The 20187-nt window shown below is 36.9% G+C and overlaps 1 protein-coding gene across 1 annotated transcript; it reads left to right on the forward strand.

Moving 5' to 3' along the window:
* Nucleotides 1–15952: 15952 nt before the first annotated feature.
* Nucleotides 15953–16925, forward strand: LOC122680815 (olfactory receptor 9K2-like). The gene has a single exon (XM_043882518.1). It carries the CDS (start codon nt 15953–15955, stop codon nt 16892–16894), a length of 942 nt encoding a protein of 313 aa, XP_043738453.1. The 3' UTR covers nt 16895–16925.
* Nucleotides 16926–20187: the final 3262 nt, after the last annotated feature.

Below are 20187 nucleotides of genomic sequence, written 5' to 3' on the forward strand. Positions count from 1 at the left end.
ATGAGCTGTAGTCTATCAGGCTTCTCTGTCCATGGGATTCTCCAGGCAAGAATATTGGAGTGGGTTGCCATGCCCTCCTCCTCCTGAGCTGGGGATCTTCCCAACTCAGGGGTTGAAGCCGTGTCTCCTGTGGCTCCTGCATTACTGGCAGATTCTTCACCGCTGAGCTATCAGGGATGTGGGTTTATCAAACATGACCTTTGTTATGTTTATGTATGTGTGTATATTATAGGATGCAACGATTACTAATTTTACATCATAGTATTTAAGTTATGGGATATAAAGGAGCAGAGTAAACATCACTCAAGGGTTTTACCTTCTTTTTTGGGGAAGTGATTAGTGCATTTGGGTTGTATGTAAGATAGCTGTATCATATTAGGTGGAGTTATGACCTTATTATTGTATTTGTGGGGGGGGATTAAGTATGGCTCAGGCTTCCCTGGTGGCTCAGGTGGTAAAGAATCTGCCTACAAGGTGGAAGATCAGGATTCAATCCCTGGGTCAGGAAGATTCCATGGAGAAGGAAGTGGTAACCCACTTCAGTATTCTTGCCTGGAGAGTTCCATGGACAGAGGAGCCTTGTGGGTTACAGCCCATGGGGTTGCACAGAGTCGGACATGAGAAAGCGACTAACACTTTGACTTTGAATTACGGTTCAGAGAGATGTGTATGGTTTCCAAGTTGAGAAGGGGTGAATTTATTACTAATTTATTTCATGTGTCAACTTGACTACGTCACAGGATGCTCAGATATCTAATTTAATATTATTTCTAGTGTGTCCATGAGGGTGTTTCTGCAAGAGATTAGCTTTTGAATTGGTGGCCTGCATAAAGCAGACTGCCTTCTCCGGTGTTGTAATGCTCATTGGCCTGAATAGAAGAGGCTGAATTCTCTCTCTCTGCCTCTGACTGTTTAAGTGAAACATCTAGCTTTCCCTCCTCTTGGACTGAGATTTACATCACCATTTTTTTTGCATCTCCAGCTTGCAGAGGGCAGACTGCGAGACAGCCTCTGTAACCTCATGAGTCAACTCCATAAAGCAAACCTCATTCTAGATATTTCTGTCTGTGTATTATCATCTATCATCATCATTCATCTGTATACCTATTTACTATGTATCTATCTATACATCTATGTAGTTCGATCACCTGTTCATCCTATGGGTTTTGTCTCTCTGAAGAATCAAGATTAATACAACTATTAAATGGTAGAGTTTTATTTGTAACTTACTATACTATGATATTTTGATACTTCTTCCAAGAATTCTCAAAAGGTTTGTATTATTTCTTTTTCTTGTATGGTAAAGTTTCTTAGTCTTGGTGTATCTGAGAATATCTTTATGGCATCCTTTCATTTAAATTAGAACATTTTAAAGTCCTAAGTTCTTGACTCAATTCCCTCAGTGCAGCCTTTAAAAAGTCAGATGGCAATATCACTCTTTTTCCCCTTAAGGTCATCTATTCTTTCTTTCTGAAAGGTTTTAGGAATTCTTAAATATTACTATATTCTAAATAGCATGTGTGCATGCTAAGTCATTTCAATCATGTTCAATTCTTTGTGACCCTATGGGCTGTAGCCCTCCAGACTGCTCTGTCCATAGGGTTCTCCAGGTGTGAATACTGGAGTGGGTTGCCATGCCCTCCTCTAGGGGATCTTCCTGACCCAGGGATCAAATCTCTGTCTCTTAAATCTCCTGCATTAGCAGATGGGTTCCTTACCACTAGCACCGCCTGGGAAGCGGTGCTTTAGATATAAGAATATCTAAATAGCATAGATATTCTTAAATTTTACCATACTATGTATCTGTGTTTTCCTTCTTAAATGTTATATTTAGTCTTCTATGAGTGTTTTCTATTTGAATTTGTATACACACACACATACACACAAATATGAAATTCAGATAAATTCTTAATATAACTGTTTTTCCACCCATGTCTAGCCTGGAGCAAAAAAAATAATGAGATGGCTGTGGTGTTCTCTAAGTTCAAAATAAATACCTATTTATTTAAAGATTGTGTTTCTTTCTTTCCCCCAATTGCTTAGCGGAAAGGAAAAGAAAACATGAAAAAGTTATTGTCAGAGACAGAAAAGTCTTTCTTAAAAAGTGTTTCCTAAATCATGGTCTTTGATTCTTTACTTCTACTTTTACAATGACAATTAAGAAACAATGATTATAACAATGACAAAAATTACCAAAACTTGACTAGGCCTACAAGGCACCATGCCAAATGAAGCAGAAAAAAATTGCTCAGAAATTCATTAAATTTAAATCTATTACACACTATTCTCTGTCTGAAAACAACTTGTGTATAATAAATCCCAGTGGGGAGATTCTAGGTCTGTTTGATAGGACGGTAATGAAGGAAGTTTTTGTACAATGTAGTTACAAACATTAAAAGTTCAAGAAGAGAAGCTGTAAGATCACTGGTGATTGGGAGACATGTTTCTTCTGTATATGCAGATTCAACTCAAATATCACAGATGATTTATCATGTCATCAAGTGACTTTTTCTGTCCTAATTCATCTCTTCTAACTTCTGAAACTGAAAAAACTCCTAGATAATCTCTATTAGCACCAAAATTACTTAATGAATATATTACACAATTGTTTATTTTAGTCACCTATTTTGATATTATTTCTAAAAAATTTATTCAATGTGGATAATAGATCCCAGATTCAAGGAGTAGAATTATTTATTCTTTATAATTAGAAAAATATATCAGTTCCTAAGCTAATCTCTAAACTTTTCTATCTTTTAAATTTTTAATATGGTGGATTAAACTGAGTTGACTGTTAATTTCTTTTTTTAATTTTTAAATTGAAGAATAATTGATTTAATTTTATTTTAAAATTGAAACATAGTTGTATTTAATTTCTGCTATACAGCAAAGTTCTTCTGCGTATAGTTCTTATGTGTGTTCTTACCACCTCTTCTTAATATTTTCTGCTTCTGTTAGCTCCATACCATTTCTGCCTTTCATTATGAAGAACTTTACAAAAAAGATCTTTATGACCCAGATAATCATGATGGTGTGATCACTGACCTAGAGCCAGACATGCTGGAATGCAAAGTCAAGTGGGCCTTAGGAAGCATCACTACACAGAAAGCTTGTGGAGGTGATGGCATTCCAGTTGAGCTATTTCAAATCCTAAAAGATGATGCTGTGAAAGTGCTGCACGCAATATGCCAGCAAATTTGGAAAACTCAAACAGTGGACACAGGCCTGGAAAACTTCAGTTTTCATTCCAATCCCAAAGAAAGGCAACACCAAAGAATATTCAAACTACTGCACAATTGCACTCATCTCACAGGCTAGCAAAGTGATGCTCAAAATTATCCAAGCTAGGCTTCAGCAATGCATGAACTATGAAATTCAGGATGTTCAAGCTGGATTTCAAAAAGGCAGAGGAACCAGAGATCAAATTTCCAAAATTCGTTGGATCATTGAAAAAGCAAGAGAGTTCCAGAAAAACATTTACTTTTGCTTTATTGACTATGCCAAAGCCTTTGACTGTGTGGATCACAACAAACTGTAGAACATTCTTAAAGAGATGAGCATATCAGACCACCTGACCTGCCTCCTGAGAAACCCATATGTAGGTCAAGAACCAACAGTTAGAACCAGACATGGAACAACAGACTGGTTCCAAATAGGGAAAGGAGTATGTCAAGGCTCTATATCGTCATCCCGCTTATTTTACTTACGTGCAGAGTACATCACGCGAAATGCTGGGCTGGATATAGCACAAGCTTGAATCAAGATTGTTGGGAGAAATGTCAATAATTGCAGATATGCAGATGACACCACCCTTATGGCAGAAAGTGAAGAAGAGCTAAAGAGCCTCTTGATGAAAGTGAAAGAGGAGAGTGAAAAAGTTGGCTTAAAGCTCAGCATTCAGAAAACTAAGATCATGGCATCCAGCCCCATCACTTCATGGCAAATAGATGGGGAAACAGTGGAAACAGTATACTGAGACTTTATTTTCTTGGGCTTCATAATCACTGCAGATGGTGACTGCAGCCATGAAATTAAAAGATGCTTGCTCCTTGGAAGAAAAGTTATGACCAATCTCAGTTCAGTTCAGTTCAGTCGCTCAGTCATGTCCGACTCTTTGAGACCCCATGGACCACAGCACACCAGGCCTCCCCGTCCATCACCAACTCCCAGAGTTTAGTTTACCCAAACTCATGTCCATCGAGTTGGTGGTGCCATCCAACCACCTCATCCTCTGTCGTCCCCTTCTTCTCTTGCCTTCAATCTTTCCCAGCATCAGGGTCTTTTCAAATGAGTCAGCTCCTCACATCAGGTGGCCAAAATATTGGAGTTTCAGCTTCAACATCAGTCCTTCCAATGAACACTTAGGACTGATCTCCTTTAGGATGGACTGGTTGGATCTCCTTGCCATATAAGGGACTCTCAAGAGTCTAGTTTAAAAGCTAGACAGCATATAAAAAAGCAGAGATATCACTTTGCCAACAAAGGTTCATCTAGTCAAAGCTATGGCTTTTCCAGTAGTCATGTACGGATGTGAGTGTTGGAATATAAAGAAAGCTGGGTGCTGAAGAATTGATGCTTTTGAACTGTGGTGTTGGAGAAGACTCTTGAGAGTCCCTTGGACTGCAAGGAGGTCAAACCCGTCAAATCCTAAAGGAAATCAGCCCTGAATATTCATTGGAAGGACTGATGCTGAAGCTGAATAAACTTTTTAATGATGGCCATTCTGACTGGTGTGAGTCAGAATGTGAGATGGTACTTCAGTGTAGTTTCACTTTGCTTCACTGTAGTTTCAATTTACATTTCTTTAATAATTATTAATGTTGAGCATCTTTTCACATGTCTATGGCCATTTGTATATATTCTTTGATTAAATGTCTGTCAAGGTCTTTTGCCTATTTTTCAATTGGGTTTTCGTTGTTTTTTTTGTTGAGTTGTATGAGCTGTTTGTATATTTTGGAAATCGAGGCCTTGTCAGTTGCATCATTTGCAAATATTTACTCCCTTTCTGTATGCTGTCTTTTTGTAAGATTATTAATTTCATGAACTACACAAGGAACATATATGTATTAGATATGACTAGTGTTATAAAATGTAGAAATTGACTTTCAGGTGAAATACAATCAGAACATTTTATTCCAAGGGCAGTTCTAGCAGGTGCTACAAACCTCAAAAAGGAGGTGGCTAAAACTTACTAACACAACCATTAACCTCTCATCTTCAGTAGGTATATAAAATAGTCTAGAGGATTTAGAAGGACATAGAGGAAAACTGTTGTGTAGTGCACCTCTCTCGGTCCACAAGGATCTGAAGTGTGATATACTTCCATCTTAAGCTGAAGTCAAGATTGCAGTTTGGTCCTGTTGGCTTAGAGAGCATAATATGTGTCTCCTCACATGAGTGGGATACAGTGTACAGGTTTCTGACTCCACCAATTAAAATGGCAAGAAATAAGCCCTTTAAAAGGGGAAGAAATTAAAAGGGCAAGAAATTAGCAGGCTAAACACTTTAAGGTAGAGGAACAGATGTCTCGGAATAGGCAGGTTTGCCTCCACATTTTTAGGGCAAGATGTGCCAGCTTTACCTGTAGACTAGACATGAACTACACACCCTTTCTAAGATGCTGTTCAATATGGCTTCTTGGGGAGATGGGTCACAGATCTCATGGAGAGAGGCTGGTGATATCATAGGATTTCCAAATGCAGAGGCAAGACTAGTTCAGTTCAGTTCAGTCGCTCAGTCGTGTCCGACTCGTTGCGACCCCATGAACCGCAGCATGCCAGGCCTCCCTGTCCATCACCAACTCTCAGAGTTTACTCAAACTCGTGTCCATTGAGTTGGTGATACCATCCAACCATCTCAACCTCTGTTGTCCCCTTCTCCTCCTGCCCTCAATCTTTCGCAGCATTAGGGTCTTTTCAAATGAGTCAGCTCTTCAGATCAGGTGGCCAAAGTATTGGAGTTTCAGCTTCAGCATCAGTCCTTCCAATGAACACCCAGGACTGATCTCCTTTAGGATGGACTGGTTGGATCTCCTTGCAGTCCGAGGGACTCTCAAGAGTCTTCTCCAACACCACAGTTCAAAAGCATCAATTTTTCGGTGCTCAGCTTTCTTCACAATCCAACTCTCACATCCATACATGACCACTGGAAAAACCATAACCTTGACTAGACGGACCTTTGTTGGCAAAGTAATGTCTCTGTTTTTTAATATGCTGTCTAGGTTGGTCATAACTTTCCTTCCAAGGAGTAAGCGTCTTTTAATTTCATGACTGCAATCACCATCCGCAGTGATTTTGGAGCCCAAGAAAATAAAGCCTTAGTATACTGTTTCCACTCTTTCCCCATCTATTTGCCATGAAGTGATGGGGCTGGATGCCATGATCTTAGTTTTCTGAATGCTGAGCTTTAAGCCAACTTTTTCACTCTCCTCTTTCACTTTCACCAAGAGGCTCTTTAGCTCTTCTTCACTTTCTGCCATAAGGGTGGTGTCATCTGCATATCTGCAATTATTGATATTTCTCCCGACAATCTTGATTCAAGCTTGTGCTACATTCAGCCCAGCATTTCACATGATATACTCTGCACATAAGTAAAATAAGCAGGATGACGATATACAGCCTTGACATACTCCTTTCCCTATTTGGAACCAATCTGTTCATGTCTGGTTCTAACTGTTGGTTCTTGACCTACATACAGATTCCTCAAGAGGCAGGTCCGGTGGTCTGGTATTCCCATCTCTTTAAGAATGTTCCACAGTTTGTTGTGATCCACACAGTCAAAGGCTTTGGCATAGTCAATAAAGCAGAAATAGATGTTTTTCTGGAACTCTCTTGCTTTTTCAATGATCCAGTGGATGTTGGCAATTTGATCTCTGGTTCTTCTGCCTTTTCTAAAACCAGCTTGAACATCTGGAAGTTCACAGTTCACGTATTGCTGAAGCCTGGCTTGGAGAATTTTGAGCATTACTTTACTAGCATGTGAGATGAGTGCAATTGTGCGGTAGTTTGAGCATTGTTTGGCATTGCCTTTCTTTGAGATTGAAATGAAAACTGACCTTTTCCAGTCCCGTGGCCACTGGTGAGTTTTCCAAATTTGCTGGCATATTGAGTGTAGCACTTTCACAGCATCATCTTTTGGAATTTGAAATAGCTCTACTGGAATTCCATCACTTCCACTGGCTTTGTTTGTAGTGATGCTTCTTAAGGCCCACTTGACTTCACATTCCAGGATGTCTGGCTCTAGGTGAGTGATCACACCATCGTGATGATCTGGGTCGTGAAGATCTTTTTGGTATAATTCTTCTGTGTATTCTTGCCACCTCTTCTTAATATCTTCTGCTTCTGTTATGTCCATACCATTTCTGTCCTTTATTGAGCCCATCTTTGCATGAAATGTTTCCTTGGTATCTCTAATTTCTTGAAGAGATCTCTAATATTTCCCATTCTATTGCTTTCCTCTATTTCTTTGCATTGATCACTGAGGAAGGCTTTCTTATCTCTTTTTGCTATTCTTTGGAACTCTTTATTCAATGGGTATATCTTTCCTTTTCTCCTTTGCTTTTCACTTCCCTTCTTTTCACAGCTATTTGTAAGGCCTCCTCAGACAGTCATTTTGCTTTTTTGCATTTTTTTTTCTTGGGGATGGTCTTGATTCCTGTCTCCTGTACAATGTCACAAACCTCCGTCCATAGTTCATCAGGCACTCTGTCTATCAGATCTAGTCCTTAAATCTATTTCTCACTTCCACTGTATAATCATAAGGGATTTGATTTAGATCATACCTGAATGATCTAGTGGTTTTCCCTACTTTGTTCCATTTAAGTCTGAATTTGGCAATAAGGAGTTCATGATCAGAGCCACAGTCAGCTCCTGGTCTTTTTTTTGCTGACTGTATAGAGCTTCTCAACCTTTGGCTGTGAAGAGTATAATCAGTCTGATTTTGGTGTTGGCCATCTGGTGATGTCCATGTATAGAGCCTTCTCTTGTGTTGTTGGAAGAGGGTGTTTGCTATGACCAGTGCTTTCTCTTGACAAAACTCTGTTAGCCTTTACTCTGCTTCATTCCATACTCCAAGGCCAAATTTGCCTGTTACTACAGGTGTTTCTTGACTTCCTACTTTTGCATTCCAGTCTCCTATAACGAAAAAGGAATCTTTTTTTTGGGTGTTAATTCTAAAAGATGTTGTAGGTGTTCATAGAACTGTTCAACTTCAGCTTCTTCAGCGTTACTGGTCGGGGCATAGACTTGGATCACCATGATATTGAATGATTTGAAGCAAGATAGGTAACCAGTAAAAATTTAAAGTAATTATTGTCACCAAGGGAAACACAAGGAATTGGAAAGCATTCCTGAAAAACTTATAAAAACTCTTAGTGAAATAGTCATTTTTTCTAAGATTTACTTGGCATGTCCCACATGGCTCAATGGGTAAAGAATCCACATGCAATGCAAAATACACAGGAGATGCGGGTTTGATCCCTGGGTTTGGAAGATCCCCTGGAGGAAGAAATGGCAACCCACTCCAGTATTCTTGCCTGGAAATTGCGTGGAAATAGCCTGGCAGGCTACAGTCCATTGGGTTGCAAAGAGTCAGACACAACTGAGCAACTAGGCAAGCAAGCAACTTGGCATGTGAGTATCATGGTAGCTCATAACAGCCCTTACAAGGTGGGTCTAAGTCGACAACTTTCATAAGCTTTTTACACGATTAGTACTTTTTTTATTGTAATACTATTAAACGAATAGTATCCATCAAGTAAGAATTTTGTTCTTTCCCCTTCCTGCCCTCTCATTATGAAATGTTATGAAACATACACAAGATGGGAGAGAAGAGTTCCCAGACAAAGAGAAATTAAAGCTTGGTTCTATTCTACTACTGTAGGAGTCTTCTCTTCAGCAAACTCTATATATGTGTGTTGTGTTATAAATTATGCGATAGTTATTCACCTACTCTTTTGTGAATTTTACCTCATGGTATAATATACCTTGAAATGTGGTGTTTATCATGTGTGTACTTCCAGCTAAAATACCCAGACACTAGTGTCATAAACCGTTCCTTTATTTTCATCCACAGATGTACATTTACCTATAGGTAATATCATGGGAGGTCTTCCAAGGCAGGTCTAAGTCTATAATTATTTTTGAACTCTTAAAATGATTACTACTTTTAACTGTAATGCTATTAAATGAATAGCATCTTGGGTCAAAGCCATTCCTGTTCAAAACATAAAGCACATATACAAATAAGCTTATTTTCCAGAGATATCTACTGTCAACATTAATGTTTCTGTATATATCTATATAAACACTATTCTTTACTATTTAAGGGAAATTGTACTGCATAGGTTTTTAATTCAGCTTTGCCTATTTATTAATTTTGTTAATTGGTTACATTATTTTTATCATTAGTTTTCTTTTACTTTTCAGTTTTTTTTTCCTTTTGATCAGATGTGGTTCAAGCTGCATTATCTCAACATATTTTGGGGGGTCTTTAATCACATAAATATCTGATGAATGTCTATGTGCCAGAGATAACATTTATGCTGTTTCAAAGTCTCCATTTTGTTATTTTATGTTAATTCAGGGTTTTATTTTATTTTTTTGTGGTTACATCAGATTTCAGTCTTAAATATATAAAACAGAACTATTTTTCTTTTAAATTTAAGTTAATGTCATCCTTTCTGTGGTCTGGAGATCTTTTTTTTGGTACCTAACATATTCAAGTAGACATTTAGAAATGTGTGCTGCTTAGAAAAGTAGACATACTTCAAGAAAGGAACGGTAATGCCCAGTAGTAAGAGATCAGTAGGGAGACCCCTTAAGAAACTAGGAATAAAACTACCATATAACCCGAGTTTTTAAAGGAATTCCCATACTGTTCTCCATAGTGGCTGTATTAATTTACATCCCCACCAATAGTGCAAGAGGCTTTGCTTTTCTCTACACCCTCTCCAGCATTTATTATTTGTAGATTTTTTGATGACGGCCATTTTGATTGGTGTGAGGTGATACCTCATTGTAGCTTTAATTTGAATTTCTCTAATAATGAGCAATGTTGACCACCTTTTTGTATGTTTAGTAGCCATCTGTATGTCTTCTTTGGAGAAATGTCTGTTTAGGTTTTCTGCCCACTTTTTGATTGGGTTGCTCTTCTGGTAGTGAGCTGCATGAGTTGCTTGTATATTTTGGATTTTAATCCTTTGGTGGTGGTTTCATTTGCAATTAATTCCTCCCATTCTGAAGGTTGTCTTTCCACCTTGTTTATAGTTTACTTTGCTGTGCAAAAGTTTGTAAGTTTAATTAGGTCTCATTTGTTTATTGTTTTTATTTCCACTACTCTATGATATCTCTGAGGAAAGCCTTCCTCAGCGATCAACGCAAAGAAATAGAGGAAAACAATAGAATGGGAAGGACTAGAGATCTCTTCAAGAAAATTAGAGATACCAAGGGAACATTTCATGCAAAGATGGGTTTGATAAAGGACAGAAATGGTATGGACATAACAGAAGCAGAAGATATTAAGAAGAGGTGGCAAGAATACACAGAAGGACTGTACAAAAAAGATCTTCACGACCCAGATCATCACGATGGTGTGATCACTCACCTAGAGCCAGACATCCTCGAATGTGAAGTCAAGTGGGCCTTAGGAAGCATCACTACGAGCAAAGCTAGTGGAGGTGATGGAATTCCAGTTGAGCTATTTCAAATCCTCAGAGATGATACCATCAAAGTGCTACACTCAATATGCCAGCAAATTTGGAAAACTCACCAGTGGCCACAGGACTGGAAAAAGGTCAGTTTTCATTCCAATCCCAAAGAAAGGCAATCCCAAAGAATGCTCAAACTACCACACAATTGCACTCATCTCACACGCTAGTAAAGTAATGCTCAAAATTCTCCAAGCCAGCCTTCAGCAATATGTGAACCATGAACTTCCAGATGTTCAAGCTGGTTTTAGAAGAGGCAGAGGAACCAGAGATCAAATTGCCAACATCCGCTGGATCATCGAAAAAGCAAGAGAGTTCCAGAAAAACATCTATTTCTGCTTTATTGACTATGCAAAAACCTTTGACTCTGTGGATCACAATAAACTGTCGCAAATTCTTAAAGAGATGAGCATACCAGACCACCTGACCCACCTCTTGAGAAACCTATATCCAGGTCAGGAAGCAACAGCTAGAACTGGACATGGACCAACAGTCTGGTTCCAAGTAGGAAAAAGAGTACATCAAGGCTGTATATTGTCACCCTGCTTATTTAACTTATATGCAGAGTACATCATGAGAAACGCTGGGTTGGAAGAATCACAAGCTGGAATCAAGATTGCCGGGAGAAATATCAATAACCTCAGATATGCAGATGACACCACCCTTATGGCAGAAAGTGAAGAGGAACTAAAAAGCCTCTTGATGAAAGTGAAAGAGGAGAGTGAAAAAGTTGGCTTTAAGCTCAACATTCAGAAAACTAAGATCATGGCATCCAGCCCCATCACTTCATGGCAAATAGATGGGGAAACAGTGGAAGCAGTATCAGACTTTACTTTTTCTGGGCTCCAAAATCACTGCGGATGGTGACTGCAGCCATGAAATTAAAAGACACTTACTCCTTGGAAGGAAAGTTATGACCAACCTAGATAGCATATTAAAAAACAGAGACATTACTTTGCCAACAAAGGTCTGTCTATTCAAGGTCATGGTTTTTCCAGTGGTCATGTATGGATGTGAGATTTGGATTGTGAAGAAAGCTGAGGGTGGAAAAATTGATGCTTTTGAACTGTGGTGTTGGAGAAGACTCTTGAGAGTCCCTTGGACTGCGAGGAGATCCAACCAGTCCATCCTAGAGGAGATCAGTCCTGGGTGTTCATTGGAAGGACTGATGCTGAAGCTGAAACTCCAATACTTTGGCCACCTCATGGGAAGAGTTGACTCATTGGAAAAGACCCTGATGCTGGGAGGCATTGGGGGCAGGAGGAGAAGGGGGCGACAGAGGATGAGATGGATGGATGGCATCACCGACTCGATGGACATGAGTTTGAGTAAACTCCGGGAGTTGGTGATGGACAGGGAGGCCTGGAGTGTTGCGATTCATGGGGTCGCAAAGAGTCGGACATGACTGAATGACTGAACTGAACTGATAATATCTCTACAATGATAAAAGTTATATACAAGAGGTTGACGCTAGTAGGTAAAATTGTTTTGAAGTTCAAAATATGCAGTTTATATGAAAGTACTTAGAAAAATGCTTGACATAATTTGAGTTTTCAATAAATTTAATAAATTATTTTGTCACAACTGTTTTCAAATTACTTCAAAAATCATTTTTATAATAAAAAATACATGAATTCAATGAATTAAAAACATTTTTTTTGACTATAAGATTAATAAGATGAAATAGTCAAAGCAACTTTCAGTCATCTGTCTTAAAAGTAGTATATATCACAAGTAATTAGGCAGTGATATTTCAAGGTGGTAGATTATATCTAGCCTGATATAAAATATTGGCAATGGGATTTTTTCAAGGGACACTAGCAAGATATTATAAAAATAATTCAGTTGCTGCTGAAAGGAGATCCTAATTGAAAATAGGGACATTGCATCCGGAGATGAGAAGTAGTATGGGACAATAATGCATTTGTCTTTTTACATTTTAAAAGATGCCATTTAGAGAATTAAACAAAGATACTGAGTATTGATTCAGGAGCAGAGTTTTGGAAGGAAGCTCTGATAGTCAGGTGGGTAGAACTGCTACAGGGAAGCAAACTTTAAAGAAAGAACTTTCTAATAAGGAGTCTTGTCCAAAATAACTTAGTCCCAGGAGTATTCTATAAGTGAAGAAATCACTCTGAGTGTTCCTTGTGTAGTCCTCATGGGATGGTTCTGGAGTTTGTCCTTGTTACAAAATTATAATTGACTTATTTTACAGTCCCCTCTCAGAGGGACTTCTTCCTCCAAAATTCTGGAACACTTTCTGCTGCAATTCTCTGAAATAGTTTCATGGGACTGGAAAAAAATTTGACTACCATGGATTCTGGCTGCCACTATTTGTGTAGCTCATCGGGGACCAGGGAGTCTAGCTGCTTGTCTTAAATTTCCATTTTGCTCCCATCTTCACTCTAAGGCCTGTGAAGCATGTAGCATGGAGGCAAGAGATTTTCATGTAGTTTGATTTCATAGATTCCTTGTCACCTATTTCAATTTTGGTAGCAAAATATCCATAATTCTCTAAGAGAACGAAAGAGACCTAATCCATCATCTCCACCCAGTGTTCGTGAAGACAGATACAACCGGTTTTCAGACAAGAATGTATTAAAGAAAGAGCAAGCTTTAATAATAGGTAATGGAAAATTATGGACCTATAGGCAATACCACTAACGAAGAATATGGTTATGCCATGCTTAAGAGTGTTGTTGTTTTATTGCGGAGTAAACAATATTTGAGATTAATTTTGATGCTGTCTTTGAGAGTTTTTATTTTTCAACTACATCTTTTTTCCTAGACTGAAATAAAAAGAATTTGGATCTCTGCAATTTTCATGAAAAAGTTCACAAGATAGAAATATACATTCAGGTAAGAATAATTATAGAAAAAGCACACCTATTTTAGTCACAAATAAGGCAGCCAAGAACACTTTCTATATGATTAAAATATATTTTTCTTGAATTTCAAAATGTGCCATGAGTGAAAGATTATCAAGATGAAAGTGAACCTTGATAATTCATATTCCAATGCTTGAAGGAAAGTCATGGTTAAATCAGACTGGCGAATGATAACTGATGTTTAAAATATATTACTAAAGATGTATATTCTATGATCTTTTTTATCTCTTGTTGCATTTCTTAGAATTCAAAATTATAAAAATCCTCTGTTTTCTCTAATTTATTTCTTGCCTAATATGAACTCTTTATAATTCTTCTATGAATAGAGGTGAATCTTTTCATAGTTCACATCCTATAATTTTGTACAAAGGTGATATATATGATATTACTCTACTATACTATCCTAGGTTAGGTTATCCTTGAAATATTAATATATTACTTTTATTGATATGGCATCAAAAATGTAACATTTGACTTGGCCTAAGAACAAATTTTCTTCCCCTTCTCCATGTTCTACTCCTTCTTCTTCTTCTTTGCCTCCTTTTTAAACAGGAGCAAAGTGCAAGGTTTATTAATCATGTGACTCTTTGCAGAAAGAAGTTACATGTAAAATAATTTTAGCATGTTTCAAAGGTACTTTCTCTTTTGAGTCTTTTTTTGACTGTAAACCAACATATGGTGACCTATGCTTGAAAATGTTCCATTCAGCTTTATGCCTAAAAAGAGTCATTCTATTAGTTCTAGAATAAAATTTAACTGTCTTCATGGATGTTAACCTGTAAACTTAATTTAATTTATTCTGTCAGACCCTATTAAAACCAAATTGCAATTATTTGAATGGGTTTCACACATGTAGTTTAGCAGTAGAGTGAGGCTAGCGACTGAGAATAGTATTATTTTGTTCAGCCATTTACCCATGAATTAAGTTCATGGCTTTTTTTTTTTTTTTCTGGCCTTGCACTGTGTGGCTTCTGGGATCTTAGTTCTCCAACCAGGGATTGAACTTGGGCCCTTGGCAGTGAAAGCATGGAGTCTTAACCACTTGACCACCAGGGAATCCCCTTATGTTCTTTTTGAGAAAGTTTTTGGGAAAAGCAACAAATGAAAGAAGCAGAGAAAGTCATGAAGGTTTCAGGATCCAGGGGATTTTTTTGTAGATCATAAAAAACACAAAATAAAAGCTCTTACAATTGAGGGAATCTTCAGATTCAAAATGAAACTCAGCATATTTTCTAAGGTTTTGATTGTTAGTATACATTCATTTTAATTTTGTTAAAAATATTTTGTGGATCATTTGCTAGCTTTTATTATTCATACCAGTCTTTGAAAGGATAAATGACAGTTGCTTGAAGTATCATCAAGAAGAAAAGACGTGTAAGGTTATCCTTAACTGCTAGACAACTTAATTGACAACGAGTGCATTGTTTCATGGAGAAATAATAAAAATATTTAAAATTAACCAAAATTGTCTTGATTGCTTAACAGGTCATCCAAACCCAAATAAGTTAATTTGGATGCTTCCAGAAAGTCAATACTTTTGTTCTCAAAACTACTCAATACTACTGAGCTCTAACCTCATATTACGAGTTCAGTAAAATTTGCTATTTAATATATTCTTTTACACAGTTAACATTTTTGATTGGTTCTTTCTCTCATTTGGAAAAGTCTGAGATGAAGTGAATGTCTTGACAGATTTACACAGAGAAAACCAGGATCAATAAACTTCACAGGATCAAAAATATAAAGGTATCACTCGCATTTTACTTTCTCACTTAAATAAAATTAGACTAGTTCCAGAAGTTGAAGATTTATTTTATTTTAAAAGATCTCAAAGTAAGGCAATTTAGTTCTTTAGTAATATACTTGGAATTGTAAAAGCTCTTTTGTGTAGAAAGTTCATACAATCTTGGAATGTACTTTTAGCTTCTTTTCCTTCATTAATCTTTTATTACTGAATTGAAGCAAAGTATTATGTATAAAAGTGAATATTTAATGATAAAATTTATGGAAGTGTCTTTTTCGTAGTACAAACTTATCAGATTTTAGTATTTTGAAATCACAGATGACATCTCACAAAATATCTCATTTGACAAACTCTGTTGTGTTGAAATTAACACTAGACTTGATTTCAAAATATTTCATCTTGAGTCTAAATTCCATTTTTAACCAGTTGTGTTACCTCAGGCAACTCAAACTCTCTCTCATATTTCTTTTGCTTTGTGTAAGCTTAATAGAATAATGGATATGAAAATATTATGTCAACTATAAAGTATTTTTGGATGTAAAGTGTTATTTGTGATACTAGCGAGAGAGGAGAAACTTCGCTGACTTTCTCTTGTGCCTTTAAGCAGAAGTCTGCATGGGTGACCAGGGAGGAGACAACCGCTCAGAAGTGACCGACTTCATCCTCGTCGGCATCAGGGTCCGTCCAGAGCTCCACAGTCTCCTTTTCCTGCTTTTCCTCATTGTTTACTGGATGGTCCTTCTGGGGAACCTTAGCATGATTGGCATCATTGTGACTGATCCCCGGCTGAACACACCAATGTATTTCTTCCTAGGCAATCTCTCCATCATTGACCTCTCCTACTCCACTGTTATTGTACCCAAAGCCATGGTCAACATCCTATCTCAGAAAAAGACCATATCCTTTGCAGGCTGTGTGGCTCAGTTGTTTCTTTATGCACTTTTCATGGTAACAGAGGCCTTTGTCTTGGCAGCCATGGCCTATGACCGCTTCATTGCCATCTGCAACCCGCTTCTCTATACTGTCCGCATGTCAAGAAGTCTCTGTATCCAACTGGTGGCTGGTTCTTATCTTTGTGGCTGGGTCAGTTCCATCCTTCAAATCAGTGTAACATTTTCAATGTCTTTCTGTGCCTCTCGAGTCATTGATCACTTCTACTGTGATTCAAACCCAATTGAGAAGATCTCCTGTTCCAATGTCTTTATGAATAAGATGGTGTCACTTAGTTTGGCTATTCTTATTATTTTGCCCACGATAGTTGTTATTGTAGTATCTTACATGTATATTGTGTCCACAGTTTTAAAGATCCGCTCTAGTGAAGGAAGGAAGAAAGCCTTCTCCACTTGCAGCTCTCATCTGGGGGTTGTAAGTTTGCTTTATGGGACTGTCTCCTTTGTGTATCTCACACCTCCAAATAACCCGGAACTTCGTAAAGTGGCTTCAGTATGTTACATTTTATTCACACCTATGCTGAACCCTTTAATCTACTCTCTAAGAAATAAGGATGTTAAAGATGCTATGAGAAAAGTTGTATGGAAGAAACAAGTTTTACTCTAAATATGCTTCCACTTTTACTTTTTCTCGCATCCTTTGATTTTGTTCTCCAAATCTTCTAGACTTATGCATTTAAACCTCAAGTTGTTTCTCAAACCAAAGCAAAACCAAAAACCTTAACAGTTTTATTCAACAGCATTAATAATATCCTATAAAAAATTCCACAAATTCACTTTTCACTATTTACTTTTCACTTTTCCATAAGGCAACGTTAAACCTGAAAGTTTTGGACAGCCATAAGAAAAATTCATTGTATTTCTACAAAGAGATGTATTTTTCACTCTCCAGGTAATAATATATATGTAAATGGAGAAGAATGAAATACTATCGTTTCTCTTCCAAGTATACCTAAGTAAAATTTAGAAAATATCTAAGTATAAGGATTCATTTGGAAACTGTGTGACCCAATTGGTTTACATGCAAATAATGGTATAAATGCTAGTGTTGTGTTTTGTTTTTGACATCACGCCAAAGATGTGAGGACATGTGTATATGATGAAAAGAAAAAGGAAAGATTACATAAACAGTGATTTTTGTTGAATTAAATAGGGGCCAAATAAAAATGAACATGGGAAGATTGCATTCATTTGGTTTAAATTATGACATTTGTTTGGTTTTCCTTGAATGGCATGGTCATTCTACTTTCCTCCCATATGATGAGAACATTTTATGATATTTATGAGGTTTTATAGCTCATGTCCTCTATCTTTTGGGTAATACAAATTATTGGTAGTGAATATGCTATTAATGGGGGCCTTCCCAGGTGGTGCTAGTGGTAAAGAATCCACCTGCCAATGCAGGAAATGCAAGAGATACAGGTTTGATCCCTGGGTCAGGAAGATTCCCTGGAGTAGGAAATGGCAACCCATTCCAGTATTCTTGCCTGGAAAATCTTATGGACAGAGGAGACTGGCAGGTTACATGGAGCCACATGACTGAGTGACTGAACACACACACACACACACACGCACGTGATTAATGAAAACACTCAGTTGAAATAAAGTCAGTTTGAAAATCTCAGTTAAAAATATCTTAAGGCTTTATAATAAGCTCTACGGATAGTTGGGTTATACATAAATGTACATACATGATTGTGTGCACGCATGTGTGCATTTCTCTGTGTATGAATATGTTTGGGTTATTTAAATATAGGGTAATTTTAAAATGTGATTAGTTCTAAATATCAGGTGTCAATTGAGAAGGGAAGTCAGGTTAAAGCAGCATCCCATAGGTCTGATAGGTATTAAACTTAGGAAGCCAGGTTCTAGAGAAAGTTGTGCCAGAGTTACCATTTTTACAGTTGATGTAAGTAATGCTTTAGCTAAAAAATTACAGTGCCTAAGTCAGGACAACATTAAATTCTAGGCAAGAACTAATCTTAAGAAATAAAATAAAATTATGAGTTTTGTCCATACGCTTGGCATTGAGAAAACCTAAAATATGGGTCTTTGATAAGGTCTTCTGTTTTTCTGCTTTTAAGATAGCAAAACTTCCTTTGATGAATGCACAAAGGCAAACATCATGGGTTAATGTTGATTAGGGTAAGAGATTTGAGAGGGTAATATTCATTTGAGAAATGAATATTTTTATTGACTAGACAAAGTGAGAAGCTAAGTGACTTAATAAATCAAGGTTATATTTATCTTTCTCCCTAAACTGGTGAATATACCATTTTTCTTGATGCTCAGATGCTGCCATTTTCCTTGATATTCAGAAAAATATCATTTAAGAGGGAAATGTGAATTCAAATCAGCTTGGGAAATTGATCTTTGGCATTGATTATTATAAGTCTGGAAAACACCCTTTTTAGGTTTCAGTTTTACTTATTTCCATTGCATATTTGATACTCTTAGAATGTCACTCTTTGATGTTTCTAACAAGTGTGAGTTATTAAAAACTACTTGGAAAAAGCAACAAAATAGTGATTAACAATAAGGCCTAGATTCATTTGCTTTAGATTTTAGTCTGGAGGATTATATTTTCTGTTTTGCAGCTATAACAGATTACAGTATTCCAATGCATAACCTTCAAAGTGGCATTGCTTAAACCACTCCAGGTGTCGGAAGAAACCTGGGAAAGTTGAAAACCAAGGCAGAACGCTCTCAAGGGTGTTAAGTTAAGCTCTCTCTTACTTTCTTCTAATTGTCATAAACAATATTCTTGGTAAATTCTTTTTCTGTTTCACAGGCCTTATGTGAAAAGTAGTGCCTAATTTATATCTCTCCCATTATGTGTGCCATCGAGATTCCATCTGAACCACCTGATGTCCTATCAACGTTTTGTTGGCTTTTATTGACGAAGTGTTTCCTTTTTCAGTGTTGCATGAATTGCTTATGAAATACCGTCACATTCCAAGGGAGTCTGAAAATTGTATTCTCCATCATGTACATCATAAGTCATTACTTTGAGGGAACTTTAAGTCTGTATTCACATGTAGAAGTCTCTCAATAGTGATATGATATTGAGAGGCAGAAGATTGCATTAGATGTCTCAAACATTCTCCTTCGCAATGCACTGTCTATTCCTCCCCGGTTCCAAGTTTTGGGACATGTGCATATATTGATTGTCCTATAATTCCATGTGTTACATTTTGTCTTTAAATTTTTTGGGTTGTTAATGTTTACCTAATGTTTAGTGCATTGAGCTTTGGTGAGGACATTTAGAATATTTTCTATTGCCAGAGTGCTAAGATGATCTGACTTAGATAATTTCAAATGATAATTCAAATATTCATAAATATAAGTTAAAATTACTAAATTAAACATCGGTTGGATAAGCACCCAAAGCACGCTCCATTTGTTTTCCTTAGGATAGTTTTAACTCTTATTATGAGGTTTAAATTATTGTAGTAATTGGAGTAGCTGAACAGATTAGATATTGCAAAAATGTTGAAATTTGAATTGATATTGGACTGTTACTCTTGTGTAAAGTATATGTCACTTTATCCCATCCCATAATACCAGTATAAGTCATAAAATCAATAAAAATTTTTGAGTGTGTGTACCTATTATATAATTGAAGACAAAGCTACTTACTGTTAAGGGCTGGGCAGGGAGGGAGGGGAAGAAGAGGGAAAGGATGGGATAAGAGAGAAGCAAGGTATCCTAGAACTTAAAAAAGAATCCTTTTCAATCATTTTGTTTTTCTTTTTAACGTGAAGTACAGATTTTATTTTCTTTTTAAACACTATTTTTTCAAATTATTTTCCCATTTAGGTTGCTACATAATATTGAACACATTTCCCTGTGCCAAGCAAGTAGGTCCTTGTTGGTTATCTGTTTTAAATATAGCAGTGT

The sequence above is a fragment of the Cervus elaphus genome, chromosome 22 (genome assembly GCF_910594005.1).
Source record: "Cervus elaphus chromosome 22, mCerEla1.1, whole genome shotgun sequence".
Taxonomy (NCBI): Eukaryota; Metazoa; Chordata; class Mammalia; order Artiodactyla; family Cervidae; genus Cervus; species Cervus elaphus.